This window comes from Eurypyga helias, unplaced genomic scaffold, assembly GCF_000690775.1.
Source record: "Eurypyga helias isolate BGI_N326 unplaced genomic scaffold, ASM69077v1 scaffold4471, whole genome shotgun sequence".
NCBI classification, from domain to species: Eukaryota; Metazoa; Chordata; class Aves; order Eurypygiformes; family Eurypygidae; genus Eurypyga; species Eurypyga helias.
Genome location: NW_010230030.1, coordinates 1 through 19,961, shown reverse-complemented (window position 1 = coordinate 19,961; position 19,961 = coordinate 1). Strand labels below are relative to the sequence as shown.

At 41.3% G+C, this 19,961-nt stretch overlaps 1 protein-coding gene across 1 annotated transcript in view; it reads left to right on the top strand.

Annotated features, from left to right (window-relative positions):
• LOC104516302 (FGGY carbohydrate kinase domain-containing protein-like) overlaps window positions 1-4,214 on the top strand; it is a gene marked incomplete at its 3' end in the record, with an annotated part of 57,786 nt that extends 53,572 nt beyond the window's left edge. Inside the window, exon 5 of the mRNA XM_010160589.1 lies at window positions 4,111-4,214. Coding sequence (XP_010158891.1) covers window positions 4,111-4,214 — 104 coding nt within the window. The remainder of the gene's footprint in view (window positions 1-4,110) is intronic.
• Between the last annotated feature and the right edge of the window lie 15,747 nt (window positions 4,215-19,961).

Below are 19,961 nucleotides of genomic sequence, written 5' to 3'. Positions count from 1 at the left end.
TTGGTAGCTTAGAAAAAAGCCTTACCTCAGAAAGTTTCAGTTATTTAAACAGTACTGTTCAATGGAAATCTATTGCTCATCAGAGTATTTTTCTCTAGATCTAAATGAAATATGATTAGCTGCTAAATATACCAGTTTTGTTTCAAATATTTTGGGGTGTTTTGAATCTCATTTTTCTTCTGGAAGAAGTTGTGGCCTAGAACTTGAAAAATACTTAAATCCATTTGCTTTGCTGCTGATAACTGTTTCTGTTTAGTGGTGTTTTGAATCTCATTTTTCTTCTAGAAGAAGTTGTGGCCTAGAACTTTAAAAATATTTAAATCCATTTGCTTTGCTGCGATAACTGTTTCTGTTTAGGTTAAGTAATCATGTAGATTGCTTTTCTTATTACCTCAGAAGGATTAGATATAGATCCAGCTGCAAAAAGGAAGACTGAGTTTTAGTGTCATAGTTGTAGAAATGTTGTGTTCCTGCTGTTGTGACTTACTTAAAATCTGTTTGTGTCAGTTAGTAACCTCATTGCATAAAAATGTGTTTAAAACTATGTGCCCTACCAGTTTTGTTTTCTTGAAAAGGATGTAATAATAAGCTGGCTTGAAATAATGAACTTGCTGAAAAACTGGGTTGTGACGGAGTAAATAATGAACTTGCTGAAAAACTGGGCTGTGACAGTGTGTGTGAAAATGATAGTAAAGGGTCATCGTTTAATTGGAATCATTATGTGAGTCCTGGATTCAGAGCACAGAACATTTTCCCGGTGAATTTCATGTGCTGACATCCATGAATTGAATTGCAAGAGGAATAGAGAGCTGTTCATTCACTATAGTCTTCTATAAAGAAACTCTAGAAATTTATAGCTCCTGGCATCCAACAGAGTAAGAGTTTTGTGGATAAAGACAGTCTGCTTATGCTAGTCCTGTTTATCAGACTGTGTTTTCCCAGATGGCACCACAAACACTAGCAGACTGCTGAAATCATTGCCAGGAGAGAAGAACTGTATAGGTGGTTTTTAGGGTGGGAGAGGCGCATTACAGAGGGAAGTCAGTAACGCAGTGGGAGAACCTGCAGGAGAATCACACAGTAACTGAGTAACATCTGGGACAAGAAGATGATTTAAAATGGAACTCATCTTTCTAGAATCTGGGAAGGGTGATAAATAGGTAGGGAAACTAGTAGAAAAGACAGTAAAAAGAAAAATATTTGGATAGCAAAAGAACCAGCAGGAGCAAAAGGAGAGCTGGAGAGTGCAGATGTATGCAAAAAGAATGAAGAGTGTGGCTGCATCTCAAATTCTGAATCGCTCTCCTTCTTCCATAGCGGTGCGTAAGAAGAACCTTAATCTTTTTCAAGTCTAGTCTAACCTACAGTGTGTAGAATACAGAGCTGAAAATCCTGAGGGAAGGAGAACACAGATAACAGAACTAGGAAGTGAAACTGCATTCTGAGTACAAGATATTGAGGATGGCAGTGCCCTGAAGGGTATTAACCTTTCAGTGATGATAAAAGGGGCACAGAAGAAAAAGAGAATAGAGAAGTGATAGTTGAAACAGTGAATTAAAATGTGAAAACACTGGAAATAAATAGTAGTTTATGTAAAACTTGTAGTTAATGTAAAACTTGAAAATGTACTGATGTGTGTTTTAGTGCTGACTCTGCCATGATCTGTGGTGAAATACTGAGGTTTACAATCTGTTCGAAGGACGTGGCTTGTATGTTAGTAAGCATTAGATCAGTTTGTGGGACAGCAACATCCAGGGGATGTCATTATTCTTGAACACATTCTGCTGGTTGTTTTACAAATAGTCTGTGACAGCAGGGTAAGGAAAGGGGCTCTTTTGTATCCTGCTGGCTAAACCAAAATGACATGACGGACGTCTTGTGTTCGGTGTTAATAACTTGGTGCCCTGTTCAGATCTGCTCTTGGCTGGATATAAAGTGTGTGTTTGCTGGACAGGTTCCTGAAGTTTATGAAGGCTTCAGAGTTTTGTGTAAAATAAGATAAAGAATTATCTAATACATATGTCTGTGGAAGTCATCTATGACTCCTGAATCATCCATCTGATACCTATTATAGAAAAGTAAAAATCTAAACACCAAATAGGTATGTCTTACATTTTGACCTACTGTACCAATTTAAAAGAGCCTGCAGATAAAAATGTGAGTATGCAACTATCTCATAAAAATAATGTTTACATTGCACCTTTTAAGAAGACATCAGCATTGTTTCAGCAAAAGTAGATAATGTATTGTACACTATTTAAATACTTTTTCACTGTGGAAAATATCCAAAGGTACACATGCATTGCCTGCCTTTGGAAAATTTCTCCTACAGTTTGTGTGGCATATGGACTTTCTGTTCTCGTTCTCTTTTGAGAATCTTCAAGAGATTTTGAGTTTGCCTCAGGGTTTAAAAGATTCCGACTATGTTAAAGGTGAAGTGACTTAAAACAGCAATTAAATTATTTTTAGCAAATAAAATATCAAAGCTTTCATTATTATGAGAATGTTCCAGACTTACTTGCTGTCTGACTTCACATGTAGGAAGACTCGGGCAACTCTAGACACTACTAAAGCCACTGACAAAATCCCACTGATTTCAAACAGGTCCAGAATGCATATTTTGCAGAATGCATGTTTTCTTAGCGATTAAAATATCTAAACATGAGGCTCTTCAGTTTTGTATTGTTTAGGAAAATACATTTGCAACATATGCTGACAATTCAGTATAATAGATTTTTTCCCTCTGAAGTGTGAACAATATTTTTAACTCCTTTAAGAAATTCTATTACAGTGTTGCCTACTATAGGAAACTGCCTTTTAGACAACCCTATCCGAAATTCTTAATGTGAACTCATGCATGTCTGTGTTTGAGCAGTGAAAAATAAAACCTAAGAAGTAGAAGCTTTCTTATGTTCCTTACAAATAAACTCTGTGTATGACAGCTGTGCTACTACATAGTTACTAGCTTGCTAGGGTGAAGGGACATAAGGACAGGTTTTTAAAGACTGTGCAGTTTTAGCACTTCATTTTCTGATTATTTAGGTAACTTATCTATTGGGCTAACCAGCAGTAACACTTGACATCTTTCACAGTGTCCAGTAAATGCTTTCATGTTCCTTCTGCACTGAGGAGAAAGATGGGGTTTGTAGCGGGGTTGGCAAACCGGTCACCACGCTGCACATTGCAGGTGCAATGCCCAGTCTGCTGACCAGTTTGCCAGTTGAAAAGTAATGCGGAAGGAAAAAGGAGACACAGAATATTACTTGTTGAGCTGAGTTGAAAAGTAATGCGGAAGGAAAACGGTGACACAGAATATTTTGTTGGGCTACTGCACTTTTCTGGGTGCAGCACAACTTGATGCAAGAATGCAGCTTAGGAGAGGAGGAGGAGAGGGCAGGATTTCCACTTTAGCCTCCCCGTGAGTGAATTAAGCACGATGTGACACACGCTGAAGCTGTAGGTCTGCTGCATTGTGTAAGCCAGCTCCTGGTTCCTCTCTGGCATCCTGGGTGTACGTTTCTGCTGTGAGCTGAGTGCTTGCTGTGTTTGTGTTCCTCCCTGTCCTACCCAGCACTCAGAAGCTCCTCAGATCCAAGCATGGTTCCTCTTAGGGAAGGAAGAATCATCCTTTAGGTGGTCCTGTCAGATGTGGACAGAGCAGCAGTCAAGACAACAAAACTGGCAGCCTTCCAGTCTCCTGCCAAGATTCTCCAACTCATCCCCTGGCAAAACACATCATACAGCATATGCATGATAAACTGTGGACAAATACACCTATCAGCAGTCTACCTTAGTGCCTTTCACCACAGGGCAGTCTTTTATTCTGCATGTCAGTGTACTGCCTAACATAGGTCAGGTTATAGTCAAAATAACAGCGAAAATGACGATGATGAACATGAGCTTAGAAGAAATCATCCTGTGTCCTCATGTGTCTGGAATAAAAATGCATTTTAATCTGATTTGATAAAATAACCTTACTGACGAAGTAGATGTTTTTGATTTGTAGCAGTGGTGTGAGATACTTGGCAATTATTTCTGTACAGAAAAGCTCTGTCTTTTGGGAGTTGGCTTGCTCTTCTTTAAAAAAAAATTTGAATTTTATTTTAATAGGAGTAATTGGAGCAGATGTGAAAGGACATAACCTGCCATGTGAAAGCCAGCCAATTACATCTCGAGTCGCTATGATCTGTGGAACATCTTCATGCCACATGGGGGTAGGTTGTATGTGTCGTCCTGGTTTCTGCAGAATATACTAACCGATGTTTTTTGAAGGGAAAAATGACCTTTGTGCTTCTCACCCTTTTCCGTTTCCTTGAATTTTTTTCTGGTAACTCAATCTTTACCTTTGGATATTAATTATATATTACCATGCATTTGCTTTTAAGCAAGGACTTTAATAGTAGTAGAAATCAATACTGAAAAATGACATGGAAAGTAAAACCCACGATGCTAGAGTGGCTTAAAGAGCAGCCTGAAATCTGAGCCAGTCTCTGAGCTGGTGTTATCTGTGACAAGCCTGTCACTAATGTGCTACAGAATAGTGTCTTTGGAGAAGGAGTATGTGTCTTCAGCCACAGCCCTTCTCCCCACCTCTTCACTTAATCGATATAAATCCTTCTACCTCTGAAAGTTCCCATGATCTATAGAGTTACGATACGCAACATGACTAAAAAGAAAGAAAAACCCTGATAAGCAATTTTCACTTTGCTAATTTTTCTCAGTGAATTAATATAAAAGCTTTTTCTGAGATTACAATTAAAATTTAGTGTCTGCTTTTGAAATTTATACCTTTTTAAAATGTATGAGTCTGAAAGCATTCCATTTAGATAAGTACCCGTTTCTGACACATTTTTTATTTAAAACTCATTTCAATCTTAAATTTAGACTGATTATAATGTGAAGCTTTCCTAAACAAGCAAATGGCAATGGGAGTGCTAGAGGTATTTAGAGGGGACTAACATGCTTCATGGAGAGAGCTCCAGTGGAGTAAAAGAAAGGAATAATAGTAATAAAATGTCAGGCTTAACAGTAAGTTACGATGTCTTCACAGGGGCACCGTGAATACACGGTGATCGTGAGCGTGAATAAACGGTGATCTTGTCACTTGGATTGTAGTTCAGCAAAGCGTTTAAGCACATGATTGAATTTAGAGTTGTGAATAATCCCAGTGTCGTGAAGCAGAGCATTTAACAAAAGCTTAAATCCTGTAGACCAATTGAAAAATACGTGGATACCTTCCTAATCAAGAGTGTTGACCTTCAACCTCCATTGCTCTCAGCTTATTCTGGCTCTGGTATCTCTCTGTCACGGTGCAGGGAGGAGGGCACCCTGCAAACACCAGCTCTGGCGGAAGAAGTTACCCTTCGAGTCTGCCATTCCTTTTACTATTTCCAGTATTTTTGATGGAGGTTTCTGCCCTTTCAGAAGCAGCTGTTTGTGTTAACTTTTCCTAACCTGTTTCATTTAACTGAGTTAGTCGAAATCGTTCAAATGAATTGGGTTAGGAGAGACATAATACTGGGCCAAAATGAGCTCAGACAGTTTCCCCAAAAGGTCTAAGGGCGACATTGAGCAGCTGGAAATGGTCCAGCTGGCTCTAACTTACTCCTTTAGTATGACTAGCTCTGGAGGAGGAGTTGTGTGTGGTTATTTATTAATTTTTGATATATGTAGATTGCTCAGTTCGCACATAGACCCAGTTCACTACTGCAGTTTGTTTTGCTTCCCAAACTAGAGCAGGGCGTATCGGCACAGACACTTTCACGGCACTTTCTGGGTGCGTACTCCACGACCACGAGAGATGCGGCTCCATCAAACGTGCTAATGTAACAAAAGGGACATAATAAAGTCCATATTGATGTTAATCGCTGTTCTGTTCTGTCATTAAAGCAACCCCAGGGTCATACACGGACTGCATGCCATGGAGAACGTAGAACCTTTTAAGGCTTTTAATAACTTGAACACAAACTCGGGAATAGATGCTTGTGCAGTTTTTGGCTAGATTGCAGTAGATTTTTATTTAAATGTAACTACTCAGCATTTTATAATCATTTCCATAACTGCCTTCCTTTGCTCATCTGTTCAGAGGTATAATAAGCTCTAGCCAGCAGACAATAAGCAAATTCTAAGCTTCTCTGGATTTAATCTGTGAAAGGACTTTGTTTTACCATTCTTTTATCTATTACCTGCGCAGAGTGCATGAAGTGAATGTGGAGCACACAGAGCAGTTGTGTTTGTGTTTTAATGAGACCTGTATGCAGCTGCATTTGGCTGAAATTAGCCGTTCCTTTTTTTAATTAGGGCTATAAAATGAAAGTATATTATACTTGTGTTTTGATAGAAATATATATTTTCTCTCTCCTTGTGCACCAAGGGACCCTCAGGGCTACAGAGATTAATCATCGAGTTTAATTTAATGCAGTGGGAGAGAGACCTGTGTGGTCAGGCGGGCATTAAAAAGTGCCTTTGATCTGCCTCAGGTGCACTGAGCCCCAGTGAGCCAGCAACAATAATACCTTTGTGAGATGATCAGAGAAGAGAGAGGGAGAAAATGGCCTGTGTGGAAACTCAAGGCCATCCTTTGTTGTGGTTCTGGCAAACGAAAGAGCCAACTGTCAGGAGAAATTCAGCAAACAGAAAGCAGGGTGAAAGTACGGCTGGATTTCTTTCCAGGGATCGTAACAGGAAACTGTTCAGAATCATCTGCTATGCCTTTCTTCTCCCCCCACCCTTCCTGCTTTTTTGGTGAGGGCAGGGGTACTACTGCTGGTGTCTGTGTGCTGGTACAGTGTCTCCATTCTTGAGTCCGAATGCTCCATGAGGCACAGAAGCAGGTATGAACAGATGCTTGAACACAGCATCTACTTTAAGAGAAACTACTCCATGACCCAGTTTTCATTACCTCAAGGACTCTAGCGATCTTGAACAAAAGACTTTGCTAATCGTGCCTTTGATATTTTAGAAAGTACAAATGTGGAACCTAATTTTACTTGTGGCTATAATAGTTTAATTTGTGGTAGAACTACCATTTTTAAGTGTGGATACGCTTTTGGACCTAACCACTGACAGTTTGGTGTAATCAGACACACACAAAGCATTTTGTGTTTCTGTTGAGAATAGCTCATGCAAGAAGCAAAACCCCTGTTGTAATTAGGTTACTGATCCAAGTCCAGGTCTGAGTTGGTAGTTGCTGAAAGTCACTGCCACCTCAGGGCTCATCCATTATCCATGAGGAAAAAGAAAAGAAAAGATGGCTTTCTGAATATTTTTGGACAGTTATTCATTTTACATGATTCTCTGCTGCCTCCTTGCCCTCGCAGCAGTCACGGGCAGAATTTGCATTTGGAATGGCAAATAGGCTTGTGAAGGGTCATCCCTTAGTTTGGGACTGGGATGCATTTGCTGGAGCGTTGATCTGCCTGTGTGGTGTAGGTATTCCTTTCAAGTGACAGATGCTCGGTGGCGGACTTTTCCAAGTGGGCTGCTGTATGGCGGCGTGCTTTGCAGACAGGCTCCCTAAGCTCCAGCACCCACACGTACTTTTGGAGGCTTCAGGAGACTTACTCTGTGTAGCCATGGTGACTACGCTGAATGTGCGAGTAGTTTTTCACGGTGAAATAGCAGCAGGTTTGAGGGACTGAAATAGGAGCTTGCATGTTATACCTAACTAGTAGTTTGCACGGGTCTAACAGACATACCATAACTTCTGGGAATACAGCAATTGATTTCCCTAAAAGCTTGTCTTGCTGCCAGTGTCTTTTGGGTTTTCTGGTGGGTTTTAAAGGTTTGAGAAATCCTTTGTTTTCTTCTGAAACTTTTATGTGATCAGAGGGATTTCCAGTACGGATATCTGGGTTATCTTGTCCCAGCCTGAACATAAGCCTGCTTGCCCTTTTGCAGATCATAGAGAATTGAGTTAATGCTCGGGTGCCAGTTACCAAACAGCAAAATAGTGATAGGAACAAGCAGTGTGACAGGGGACTTGGATAGAAAGGTCTCCTTGTATTCCTTGGAGCACATAATCTAGCAGTACTGCTGCTTGTTTCTGGTTTTACACTAAAAGAGGGTAGATTTAGACCAGATATATGGAAGAAATTTTTATGATGAGTTGTGGTGAGGCACTGGTGCAGGTTGCCCAGAGAGGTGGGAGGTGCCCCATCCCTGGAAACATTCAGGCCAGGTTGGATGGGGCTCTGAGCAACGTGATCCAGTTGAAGATGGCCCTGGTCATTGCCTGGGGCGGAGGGTTGGACGAGATGAACTTTAAAGGCTCCTTCCAACCCAAACCACTCTGCTTCTGTTCTATAAATCTTGTAGTTTCCCATACCTGGTATCAGCACAGAACTCTTCTTGCAGGCACTGACTTCACATCATCAAAGTAAAATGTTTTATTAGTCTGTAAGGTTTTTGTCAAAGTGACTACAGGTTTGAGTAAATGTATGTGACACCTAACAGGCTGGAACCAGACTGGGACTGGTTTTTGGTAGCCAGAGGTTGTGCAAGGAATTTGAAATAACTTAAAATGGTAAGCAGAAATAAATGATAGTTTTGGAGTGGGAATACTGAGGGTGCTGAGGGTTGTGGAGTCGCTAGGAGGGCACAGCCCCTCTTCCCCCAGACTAGGACTTTTATGGAGGACAAGGAAGATGTGCACACAGAGCTGCAAGATTTAGAACTCCCGACGCCCATTGTGAGAGAGGGCAGGGATCTTCTTTTACAACACCCCATCTCCTATTTTGTTGTCTGCAGTATGGGGTAATTTTGTGTGTGTACAGCATGTGTGCTATTTATACATATTGAATGAAGTAGGAGAGCCGCACGTAAAATAGCCCTGTTCATAAATTGTGTGAAAACTCTCATTTCTGTCTGTTTTGTGGTGAATTAGGCTCACTTAGAGATCAGTGTTCGGCTTCGCACTTGTCCCAGAACAGTTGTTCCATTATGAAAATATTTATCATTCTTGCTCTAACACCTTTTTGGATTCACAGCTGAAGGAAGTAGCCAGAGCAGCTCCTAATGGGAACATTGTCTGGCCCGATTTCGGCTTACTGAGGCAGGGGAGGTCTGAATTTGGTGGCATTTTGAGTCCCAAATATACAAGGTCTGTGATCCTTCCTATCTTGTCTCTGATTCTTTTATCCAGTCTTCATTTGGTGATGTGTTCTGAGTGCTTCTTTAGTCATTCCTCCTTCTTTATCAGCTCTCTGTACTCAAAACTTTGGGATTGTCAGCGAATCTTCTTGGGTTTAGATGGAGTCTTTTCTTTTTCATCTGTTTTTGTTACTTCTGTGACTCTTGTCATTGGGAACTGGCTCACCTGGCTTGGTGTGCAATGCTTTTTTGCCCGGGTGATAATCTGTATGTGGTTTGAAGCTTATAATTTAGTCATTTTTTAAACTGGAGAGGCACAAGTAGTTTGTCTTCTAAGCTTTACTACATGATCTAAAAGACAGAGCTGGAGCAGCTACACGAACAGCAAAGTGGGCAGATCGTTTTGTTGTCCCAGTGTTTAATTCAGATGATTTCAGGAAGAACATCACACAATACTTTTTACCAAGCCTGACTAGTCTTTGCCTGTTTTCTGCTAAAGGAACTTCAGCCCAATTTGCTTATTCTAAATTTGTTCATTTGGTTCTCGTGATGACTGGCAAACACAATAGAGCTTCTTTGCTCCACAATATCCGCCCAAGCTGCCAGCTTTGTTCACACAAATAGAGTGTAAAGCACGTTTCCACCCCCAAAGCATGCACAGTACGTGTCCTTTGCAGTACATCCTGGAGTGGAGACTGCAGAGACATGCTGGCTCAAAGTGTTCTCAGCCTGATCTCTAATCTCGGTGGGAGCCAGACCAGCAAGTGGATTCAGTATATTTTGGCTCTGATACGAGAGTCTCCTCTTCAGAACATGCCACGTTGTTAAAGCAGCAGACGTTTGAGTAATTACTACACAGGGACTCCTCAGCTGCTTGAAATCATCTGTGATGAAGGGAAAACTTGCAGGACTAAATAGGCTGGTACTTGCTTTGCCAGCTATATTTAATCTAGTGGGATGGCACTAAGCGGCGTGTTTCGGAGAGTGAGTTGGAGGACCGCGTGCAGCACTCAAGCCCCGCACTCTTCAGTCACTGCCGCACATGATCCCTGACGTGAAACGTGCAGTCTCCAAGGGGACAGGGCCAAGAAGCCCAGGGCAGGGCTTCCGAGTGCCAACTGGCTGTGACCCAGGGTTTAGCAAAGGCAGCAATTTGTCCTTCTCCTGACCAGGGGAAAGGGGCTGGGTTTGGGAGGGTCAGGCAAGCGGGGAGAAGGGGGCGGAATGTGGTAGGAAAAAAATAAAAGCAAAACTATTGAAGCTAGGGCAGCCTAGGCAAGATTTTGATATGATCTGTGCGAGCTTTATGAAATTGATAAGCGCCTGCCCTCTGGGTTTGTTAATATTCTTCTCTTCTGTAAGGCCTGTTCTGCACATGAGTCACAGAGCCAGTGTCTTTCAAATGGGAGAAATAAATTAATATCGTAGGAACCTCTCTCTTGCTCTGTCCTCATTCGGTTCAGTTCTGCTGGCTTACATATTGCAGTTGGCAGCAGTCACGGTGCTGACTTCCCAGCTAATGAAGACGTTTTGCATTCAGGGAGGGCTGCGTGAAATGAAAACCACATTTACTTCTTGACTGTTGTTACAGGTTGCCCGTCCTTAGTGTACACAGATTTAGCCTTCTGAGGAAAAGGTCACAGAGCCTGTTTAGGTGCCTTTTCTAAGCCTTTCAGGCCTTAGAAGGGTTATATAGCCGTAAAACTGCCGCCGCCTTCTACTTGTCCCTCAAAGAAGTCCTCCACACCCTTTTCTAATGAGGCTGTCTTGTTCCATGTTCTAGCATCCTTGGTTTGAAAAAGAAACAAACAAAAGTAATATCCCCTTTGCCAGCATTAATTTGACATTGTGTGCTTTGCTTGCTTTGTTTTGTTTTTAAAAGGCAAGAAGTAAAATATTTCTGTTAGCAGGGTATATAAAAGATTGTTGCTTTTCTGACCTCCTTATTATATTAATAAAAGCTAGGAAGACTTCAGTAGTGGTGGCTGATCATGTGCAAGCAGCTTCCAAAACCCAAAGCACTTACTTGCAGAGCTAGTAAACCACAAAGCTTAAGATCTTGAAATGTAAATAGGAAGTTGGAGAGTTTACTTTAGAGCCAGCAGTGGTGAGTCTGTATAATGTTTATTTCTGCTTGCCTCCCAGCCTTTCCTAAAGCTTGGCAGAGATGAAAGGGAGGCTTTCTCAGTAAATGAGTTATTAAAAGTTTCTGTTATGAGCAAGATTCCTTTGTTCCCGGCCTGCCATCATTCAAAGCTCAAGGTATGCCTTGGTGACTGGGAGAAGGGACGTGCCTATTTAGTGTCAGAGACATCCAAGTTTCACACCCCATCGCTTTGCTGGTAGTCAACCTGTTCAGGGGAGTATAGCTGAAAGCAATACAGTCTCTGTTGTATGTAAACTAGATAATGGTTAGTAACATGTCCAGAAAACTGTGCAGCCAATTCTCCTTCCTTTTTGAGAACAGATCATTTGAGTTCAAAGACTCAAAGAGCCGACGTGGACAGAGCGAATGCTTTGAAAAATACTCTGCTTGGAGCGTGCGTGAAGGCTGATATTCTAGAGACGCCTCACTGACATCCGTGAAACGCTTCCTTTGAAAGTTCGAGAGCCGTGGTGGTTTCCGTCCTGTGGTTAACTGCCCTGCGCGACACGGAGCCGTGTGTTAGGGTGCTGGGTCTCTACTGCTCAGCCTTTCTGCAGTGGCTTCTCTTCGGTGTTATTGGGGTTCTTTGCAACAGTGAACGAAGGGGGTAAGGGAGTAGGAACTGTTACTCCAGTTTTATTAGATGGGAGACTGAGGCACTTCATAGTTCAGTAGCTTTTTAATTGTTATGTCTTTAATTTTACAAACTGCACCTATCCAGTGCTTTGGGAATGCGTGACGTGAGTTGTAAATTTTGCCTTCTCTGTTGCAAAGTTGTTCCATGTTCTGAAATGACAGCATTTACACACCACACACAATAGCATATTGGACTGTAGGATAAACACTGTATAAACCAGAGATCAGTTTTCTTCCTTCCTTGGATTTTCCATTCTTTTTGATGTAAGCACAATAGAGATAAAGGCTTATGTTGGGCTTCTTCCAGGTCTGACTGCTACTAGGGCTCCTCTCCTGTTCCTCACTCCTTTTCCCTAGAGTGAGCAAGAGGGACTGAGCTTGGACTACTTACGTTGACACTAGTCAGATTTACCTGGTCTGGCTGATGGAAATATTTTGGGGCTGCCTAATTTTGCCTCTCTACGTAAAGCACCCTGGGATTGAAGGTTACCTCTTAGTAGATCTTTCTCTAGAAGCCAGCACCTTGCAACTTTATTTCCTGACTGTAACAGCTGTATATTTTAATAGGGTTTTGGGGGATTTGTTTCTTTTGTTGTAAGAAGGAGGTTGTATTCTGGATTCTGTAGCTAGGAAAGTTATAAAATTGTCTTCCTTCATTGATGGCCAGATAGCATAGCATCACTCTGTTGCAGAGGACAGGATAAAGCAACTTAATTTTAATTCGTTCTTTACGTATCATTATTCTCGTATTATGAAAACTGATTTAATAGTTTTCTGTTAGTTTTAAAATTTTGGAATTAGCCATATTTGCACAAAGTAGTGTGGAATTTGAAGTCAAAAGCCCAGATTTTGGTTAGTGTTGCTGGTTTGCTCCTTGGTCCTGTCAGATTGTTGCCTTTCCTTAGTTTACCCGCTTGCAATACGAGCATGAAACTGAAGCCATGCAGAGATCTTTCTCAGGAAAGGTGTGATATGGGAGTGCTGGGTATTAAGGGCTCCATGGTGAGATAGATGCAGTGGTATTCATGGTGATATAGACGCAGTGGTATTTCTAAGTATCTTTTTACTTTTCTTATCATCAGCAAATCCCCCAGTCAGGCAAAATTCATCAGTGTTTGGGCAATAAGCCTCTTACTATGGCTTCTTTTTTTTTTTTCTCCATTTCCAAATTTATTCAGCCTCTCATGGATCAGTAGTTCTTCATCTAAGTTTCCTGTTGCTGCTCCAGCTGTGGGTGGGGGAAAATCTTAGATGGGATAAGTTTTATTAGGGAGAAAGTGAATGTCTTCTCCCATAATCAGTCTGGAAACAAAATGAGGAGAAGCATTAGCTGCTGCTTTTCTCCCAGTGTCAGCCGGGAATCACAGTTTATGCTGAGTTCATTGTTTATAACTGGGGGTGAAGGCCTGAGGTCCTCTCTCAGTGTTTACTCTGTCCTTGGGAGTTTGTCTCAGTAAGTAGGGGCTGAATAAACACCAAGTAAGGTTCTCAGGATTTACCCATTTCGTTATTCAAATGTTTAAAAATACATTTAAAATAGTGTGTGATAGCATTTCCCATAAAATGTAAATTTGCTTCCAGTCACTCAGAGGTATTGCAGAAGGTGTATTTTACCTGTAAGTATGATACTATTGTTGGGAGCAGTGGCCTTTACTGATATAGACGGAATGCTTCCCTAATGGTGAAAAGGGAAAATAAATCTCTAAAATGAACTGCATTATGCAATAAATAAATCAGAAGGACCTTAAGATATGTGGGAAGGACATCCAGAATAGATAAATACACCAGAACTTACTTGAAAAGATTTTGGTTTTCCTTGATATTTCCCACAGATTGCTGTAAGAACCGCAGGTTTTGGAGAATAATTCTCCTCCATAAATAATAAGGTTGGGGATATTACCTACACGCAAAACCCCCTTGAGTTTCCTGTTTAAATGCCACACCTGAGCCTTCTTTCCTGCCCTTGCTTTGAATTCCTGTCACGTCAGCTGCTAAGCTCCAAGTTCTTCAGGATTGTCACCGTCTGATAGAATGAGTTGACTGGAGCGGGCTTATCCAGACTTGGGCTCTTGGCGTGCTTATTGGAGATAACTATGAAAATACTTTTCAAGAGAAGACAAGGATCTTGGGATACAATCTCCAGGAAGGGGTATGAGACGGCATAGCTTTTACCTTCCTACAGTTCACAGTTCTGCCATCAGCTCTTTGGGAAAACCTCTTAGGGAGACCCTCTGTTCCTGTGCTGGCCCAAGATGTCGCACTGCTGTCCAATAGGCACAGTGACGAGGACTGGGCCTGCCTTGGGATACCGAGTTGGGCTGGGAGCCTTGGTGGAGTTTGCTTAAGTATCATTTGGAGGTGGGGTTGGTTTTGTATCTGGCGAGGAAGTTGCAGCGTCCACCATGATTGGTGATGCAGCTGTTCCCTGTGCACATCCTCTAACCTTTCGGGTTGGGATGGGGTCTCACTACACTCCTAAAATCAGGTAGTACTGCAAGTGGTATCTGAGGTGTGTTTGTTGAGGAACCAGAAGTGAAGTTGAAGGGCTGTGAGCGAAGGAATAATGCTGAGACACTCAAAAAACTCTGATGTTCTTGTAAAAGACTTTTGCTGATCTACGAGTCACCACTGCAGTAAACTTCTGATGCACAAAGGGAGCTTTCTACTGAGAGGTTGCTAACGATCGTGACAAATGTGTTTTGTTTGCAATCTTAGTCGCTTTTGAAGACATGGTCTCTTGTGTTGGTTGGAAGAACAGAAATTTGCTTGACCCTCAACTCACTGGAAGCTGGAATGCCATTCTGGGGAAGAACTATTGTATGTTTACGCTGTTCTATGCTCTTCCCTAGGCCATCTGTTACTGGCCACTGTTAACAACAGGTCAGTGGGCTATATGGATCTTCAGGTTGAATTTTGATTTGATTTTTATTTAAACATTGAGAAGAGTTAGTTCATATTGCAAGGAGCTTTCAGGAATTCAATCTACCATAGCAGCAAATTGTAGTGTTATAGAGTGCATATTTAAAATGGCCTGCAGTTAGTTGTCTGTGCTGGAAGATTGATAATCTTCACATAAACTGGCATTTTGTGACAGTGAGTATCTGTCACTGGAAGAGAAGTAAAAATAAATGGGTGGTATAAATTGTTCTAACTCATTTGGGGCCCTGTATCCCTAGTGAGCTATTGTTATGAGAGGCACAGAAGTAACTGCTGTGAGTCATGGAGCAGCACTGCTTCAGAAGGGTACATAATAGCATTTCAGCAGAGGACACAAGTAGAGGCTATGGTGTAACCAGACAACCTTTCAGCCCATTTATCAAAACACTTGTAGTTCCCATTTCAAGGAAGGCGACACAGTAAATATGAGGAGGAAAAAAAAGATTAATCTGTATATCTGATTCCAGACATATCACTAAATAAAACAATAACATAAATCAACGCAGCACTGCTAGTGCTTAAGTGTTTAACAAAAAGCTTCTGATTCCATCATGAATGTGGGCTCAGGGTTTTGTTCTGGTTTTGATCTTGAAAACAATTTAACAGATTAAAGGTATTTTTTTGCCAATTGGTATAAGAAACCTTGATCTTTGGGAATAGAAAGGGAGGAATGATAGGCTACTGTGTGCCTGTTGTATACGTTTCCACGCTGAAACATAAAATATGCTTAGTGTTAATGGATCCTGATAAAAGACAGAAGTAAATGTGTGTGAACTTTCAAGCTTGAAACAGTCAAAATTCATCTAGTTTAAAGGTTCTGTTTCAAAGCTGAGCATTCAGTCAGGGTCGCTGATAAGACATTTGAAGCATTTGCGTTTCTGATTTAGGCAGATAGGAATGGTGAACCTTGAATGAGTCTGGAATGATCACCCATTAGTTCATTTTTATTTAAGTTCTTCCAGAGCTGAAACTCTCAAGTTGTCCCAGGCTTAGTTCCAAGTTGGCTTCCTGGAATAAACACAGGAGGTTAACCTCACACCCAAGGAATAAAAACTTACAGGGGTGCAAATTTTCTGTTCAGGACACCCGTATTGTTTTTCTGTGCCTGGGGAGTACGAACCCAGGGACAGTTCTAGAGGAGGATGCTGTGCTCAGCCTTCTCTCTGCTCCTGTTGTGATCTCCTGGAGACCTACCACATATATGACTCTGAATGACCTAACTGTTAATCTGAAACCACTCTCTAGCCCCTCCTGGCCTCTCCTGGAACTGATGCAGAGGCTGTTTGATCCACTTGCTCCAGCCCCTCTCTGGGGAGCGTTCTCAGTTCTTGGGTCCAGTGTCTCAACCATCTGACAGTTCCTCATAAAACTCTTCTTTCTACAAAGAAAACAGCATGATTCTACAAAGAAAACAAGTACATCTACCCCTTTAGCACCTTTTATGGTATCTTTTTGGAAGATCATCTGTTGGATCACAATCAGCCTCCCCAGCCCATTGGTCTCGTTGGTACTTTTGTACCATCTTGGTCTTTTTGCCTGTTGCTCAGTTTGAAGGATAGAACTTACTGCTCAGATTTTCTGTTTATCAGTTTCAGTTTTACCTGAACAGTGTTCAGGACTTGCCTCTTTGTAAACAGGAGTCTCGGGATCCAACTTCCAAGATGGTAGAGCTACCTAGTCCCAAGCTGTCGTTCTCTTCCATCACGTGTGGGGTCACTGACCCTCATTCATATATATGAGTCAGAGTTTTTAAGTGCTTCATGGGTGGATTACCCACATGAATGCAAATATGAGAGTCTGCTGCTCACGGTGGGTCAGTAAATTCATCGCTCAGTGGTCAGGAGATTGCTGGCCAAAATCTGCCCGCTCACTGTTGGTCTCATAGAAGGCTGAGAAATTTGTGTCTATTCCAGAACACTGATTTTTATATTTTCCCTCTCTAACTCTCTCACAAAGTGGCTACAGGCAGCATGGTAGGGTGAGTCCAGGCTGGATGAGGCTTGGAGCAACCTGGTCTAGTGGAAGGTGTCCCTGCCCATGGCAGGGGGTGGGAGTGGGTGGGTTTTAAGGTCCCTTCCAACCTAAACCATTCTGGGATTCTGTGATTACTTGATGCTCCTGATACAGATACCATTAAGCCAGGCTTCTCTTCTAGTTTATGCCAACTTCCACTCATGTCCCATTACAGCTCCCATCTCCCGTGAACAGCAGGCAAATTTGGGCTAACAATTGGAACACAACTTGAAGAACACGTTGTTCAGATGTGACCCTCTCAAATTCTGAATGCTCCTGGGTAAAGATAAAATGAGATGACTGAGAGATGCAGCACATCTCCTAACACTTCCTTGCACTTTTTTCCATGGTGCATCATCTGCTTTTAAACAGTGGGTCATGGATCATGTGTGTGTGGTATCTCTTCATTCTCCTCACAACTTTTTAATTACTGCATAGAGAGAGGTAATGAGAACACAGGTTGGAGGCTGTCTCTTAGGCTTTTATCAAAAAGTACGTAGAGGGACAGGCTCCATGTGTACAGCTGGAGAAGATGTGTTTGAATGCAAAGGAGCTACAAGGACATTGCTGTAGCCTTGTGAGAGTTTGGTGACTAAGTATTGTATGTTGTTTGGATTTCAGTGTCACTTCTGGTTTTATTCTGTCCTTGTGAGGAAAAGATTAATTGGGAAGGTTTAATGCAGCCCTCGATGCAGTGAGCCAAACTTAACTTTCTTAGAGTTGAATTCCCTTGCCCTGATGAGGTAGTCAATATGTAGTGAAAGTAAAATATATGCTCCACCCTATTTAATTTAGTCATGTTTGAATTTTTCTTCTCTTTCTCTCTCGCTCTCTTATTTTTCTAACATCTTTTCTTGGCTGAAAAGGAGATTTATAAAAATACTTTTTTTTTTTTGGTCAGAGAAGTGTTATTTTATTAACATTTCATCATTTTTAAATAGATAATAACAAGGCAAAGAAAATTAAAGGCATTTTGCTTCCAATATAATTTTAATTTTTTCCTGTTTTTATATTCTGCTTTTGAATTTGGAATTTTGAGTGCAAAGTCAAAAGTTAACAGTAGGAGAATTAGGTACTGTATTTTCCTCTCAGAAAAATGGTAGAATTTCATAATGTAAAAAATATTAGTCTCTCTGAAACAAATCTCATTTGCCCGGTGTTGCTGGTTAATATTTGAAGGCTGATATCATTGCAGGCTTCTTTCATAAGAGCAGGATTTAAAAACAAAAAAAAAAAAGAGAGAATTTTAAAATCCGCTTGGATGTTCAAGTAATAAGAGTATGGGCAGTTGCAGCAATTATCTGTGTAATCTGTAGCGCGTATTCGCGCGATGTCAGCAACTCTGCAGCAGCACTCCTGGCCCCGCTTTCCTGTGGAATGCGCGAGGTCTCTGGGATCTGTCACACGATACGCCGCAGAACGATGATGAGTAGAGGTGGTTTTGCCGGGCAACTGACCTCCTAGTTTTGCCCATAATAATTTATTCATGTGGCTGTACCCCAAGACGTATGAATCCCATACATACCGTTGGCTGAAAACTGATGCAGCATTTGGAAAAAAAAGCATAAAATACCCAGAGTTGGCTCAGATAAAGAGGCTGGAGCTGGCTGCTGCCTAAGAATGGGCTGCTGTGTGGAGGGGTCTGCTGCTGTCCTGACTGGAGTGGGTGAGTTGAGCCCCATAGCATCCATTGTCTGAAGGTTTTCTCAGAAATGCAGCTTCAAACTGGCTTCTGGTGGCAGACCTCCAGAAAAGCTGCTTATACAAGTGCAGCCTGTGACCTCTTGCATTCCCTGCTCTTGGCAATAGCCTCATCTGTTGCATTTTAAAAGGTAAAATAAAATACAGCTGAGTAGAATGGGATTTTTTTTTTCTTTTTTGCTAAACTTGAAGTTTTTGTTCTTGTCAGTTTTAAGCAACATTTTAATTTACGTGTTTTATCTGTTTTGAGAACCAGCTTCCTCTGGGTGAAGGAGGAAACCCTCAAACCCTGCCTTATAGTTTCATCTGGTAGACAAGTTTTAAAGCAGCAAATGTTTATGTGGGCATCCCCCTTGAGTAAGGAGCACGTCTGTTGAATTAGTGCCCACTTCTCAGTTCCTGAAGCATGCCTAAGGGGCTGGTGGGATGTTCTTAGATGCAAAGCACTGACTGTAGGAGCTGTCTTCACAACCTCTCTTCTTCCCTATTTTTAGGAAATTAAGAACATGAACATGCAGAAACAGGCATGTTCCCATCTTCTTCCGTATCTGAGTATCTACTGTCCCTCGTTTGAAGAGGTGTCTCTCACCTCTATGGACATTTGCTAGCATTCTTAATTGTAGACACTGAAAAACTAGGGCCAACGTAGTGCCTAAGGGAAGGTGTCCAAGTCCGCATTTGGATACCTAAACAGCTGGCTTCGTGTTCTAAGTTCCTGAGCCAAAAATTAATGGGAAATGTCATTCTTTGGCTTTTTTGAAAATCAGAGTACTTGAGCGTCTAAATACAAGTGTTAGCTCAGATCTTCAGACAATATAAATCAACATATCTTCATGGAAGTTGATGGTTAATGTGCTGGTTTGTACAAGCTGAGGCATAGGCTAGAACCACCAATCCAGATGAATTTCTCTTTATACCTGTGAATATAAATTAAATAGGAGTTGAATAACTAATATTATTGTGATTCAACACATTCTTTCATTAAAAATCATAAGATTAAAAAAAAGCTTTCAGATACCTTTCCTTATTTAGCCTTGAATAAAGAGTGGAAATGTTTAATGATCTGGGTGAAATTTTCCTCTAATTAATTCTTGTTAGATATAAAGCCAGGTTGTGCAGTATATAGTTGTGGTTATGCATCGCATAAGTCACCTGAAATATTTTCAGAGATGAGGCAATCAGCTTGCCCTAGGAATGTGGTTTCTTTGCTGGGCATTAATCACATGCGTTGTTTGGTCTGTAGTTTGTAGACCAGTTAATGTTTTATGGAAAATTTAGAAAATTAGAAATAGTTCTGCATGCGTGTCATTCACTTTTACTGCCCTTCTCATAAGGGTTACTATTTGGAATACCAGCTAGCAGTAGAATCATAGAATCATAGAATCACTAGGTTGGAAAAGACCTTAGAGATCATCCAGTCCAACCGTATCTGTCCACC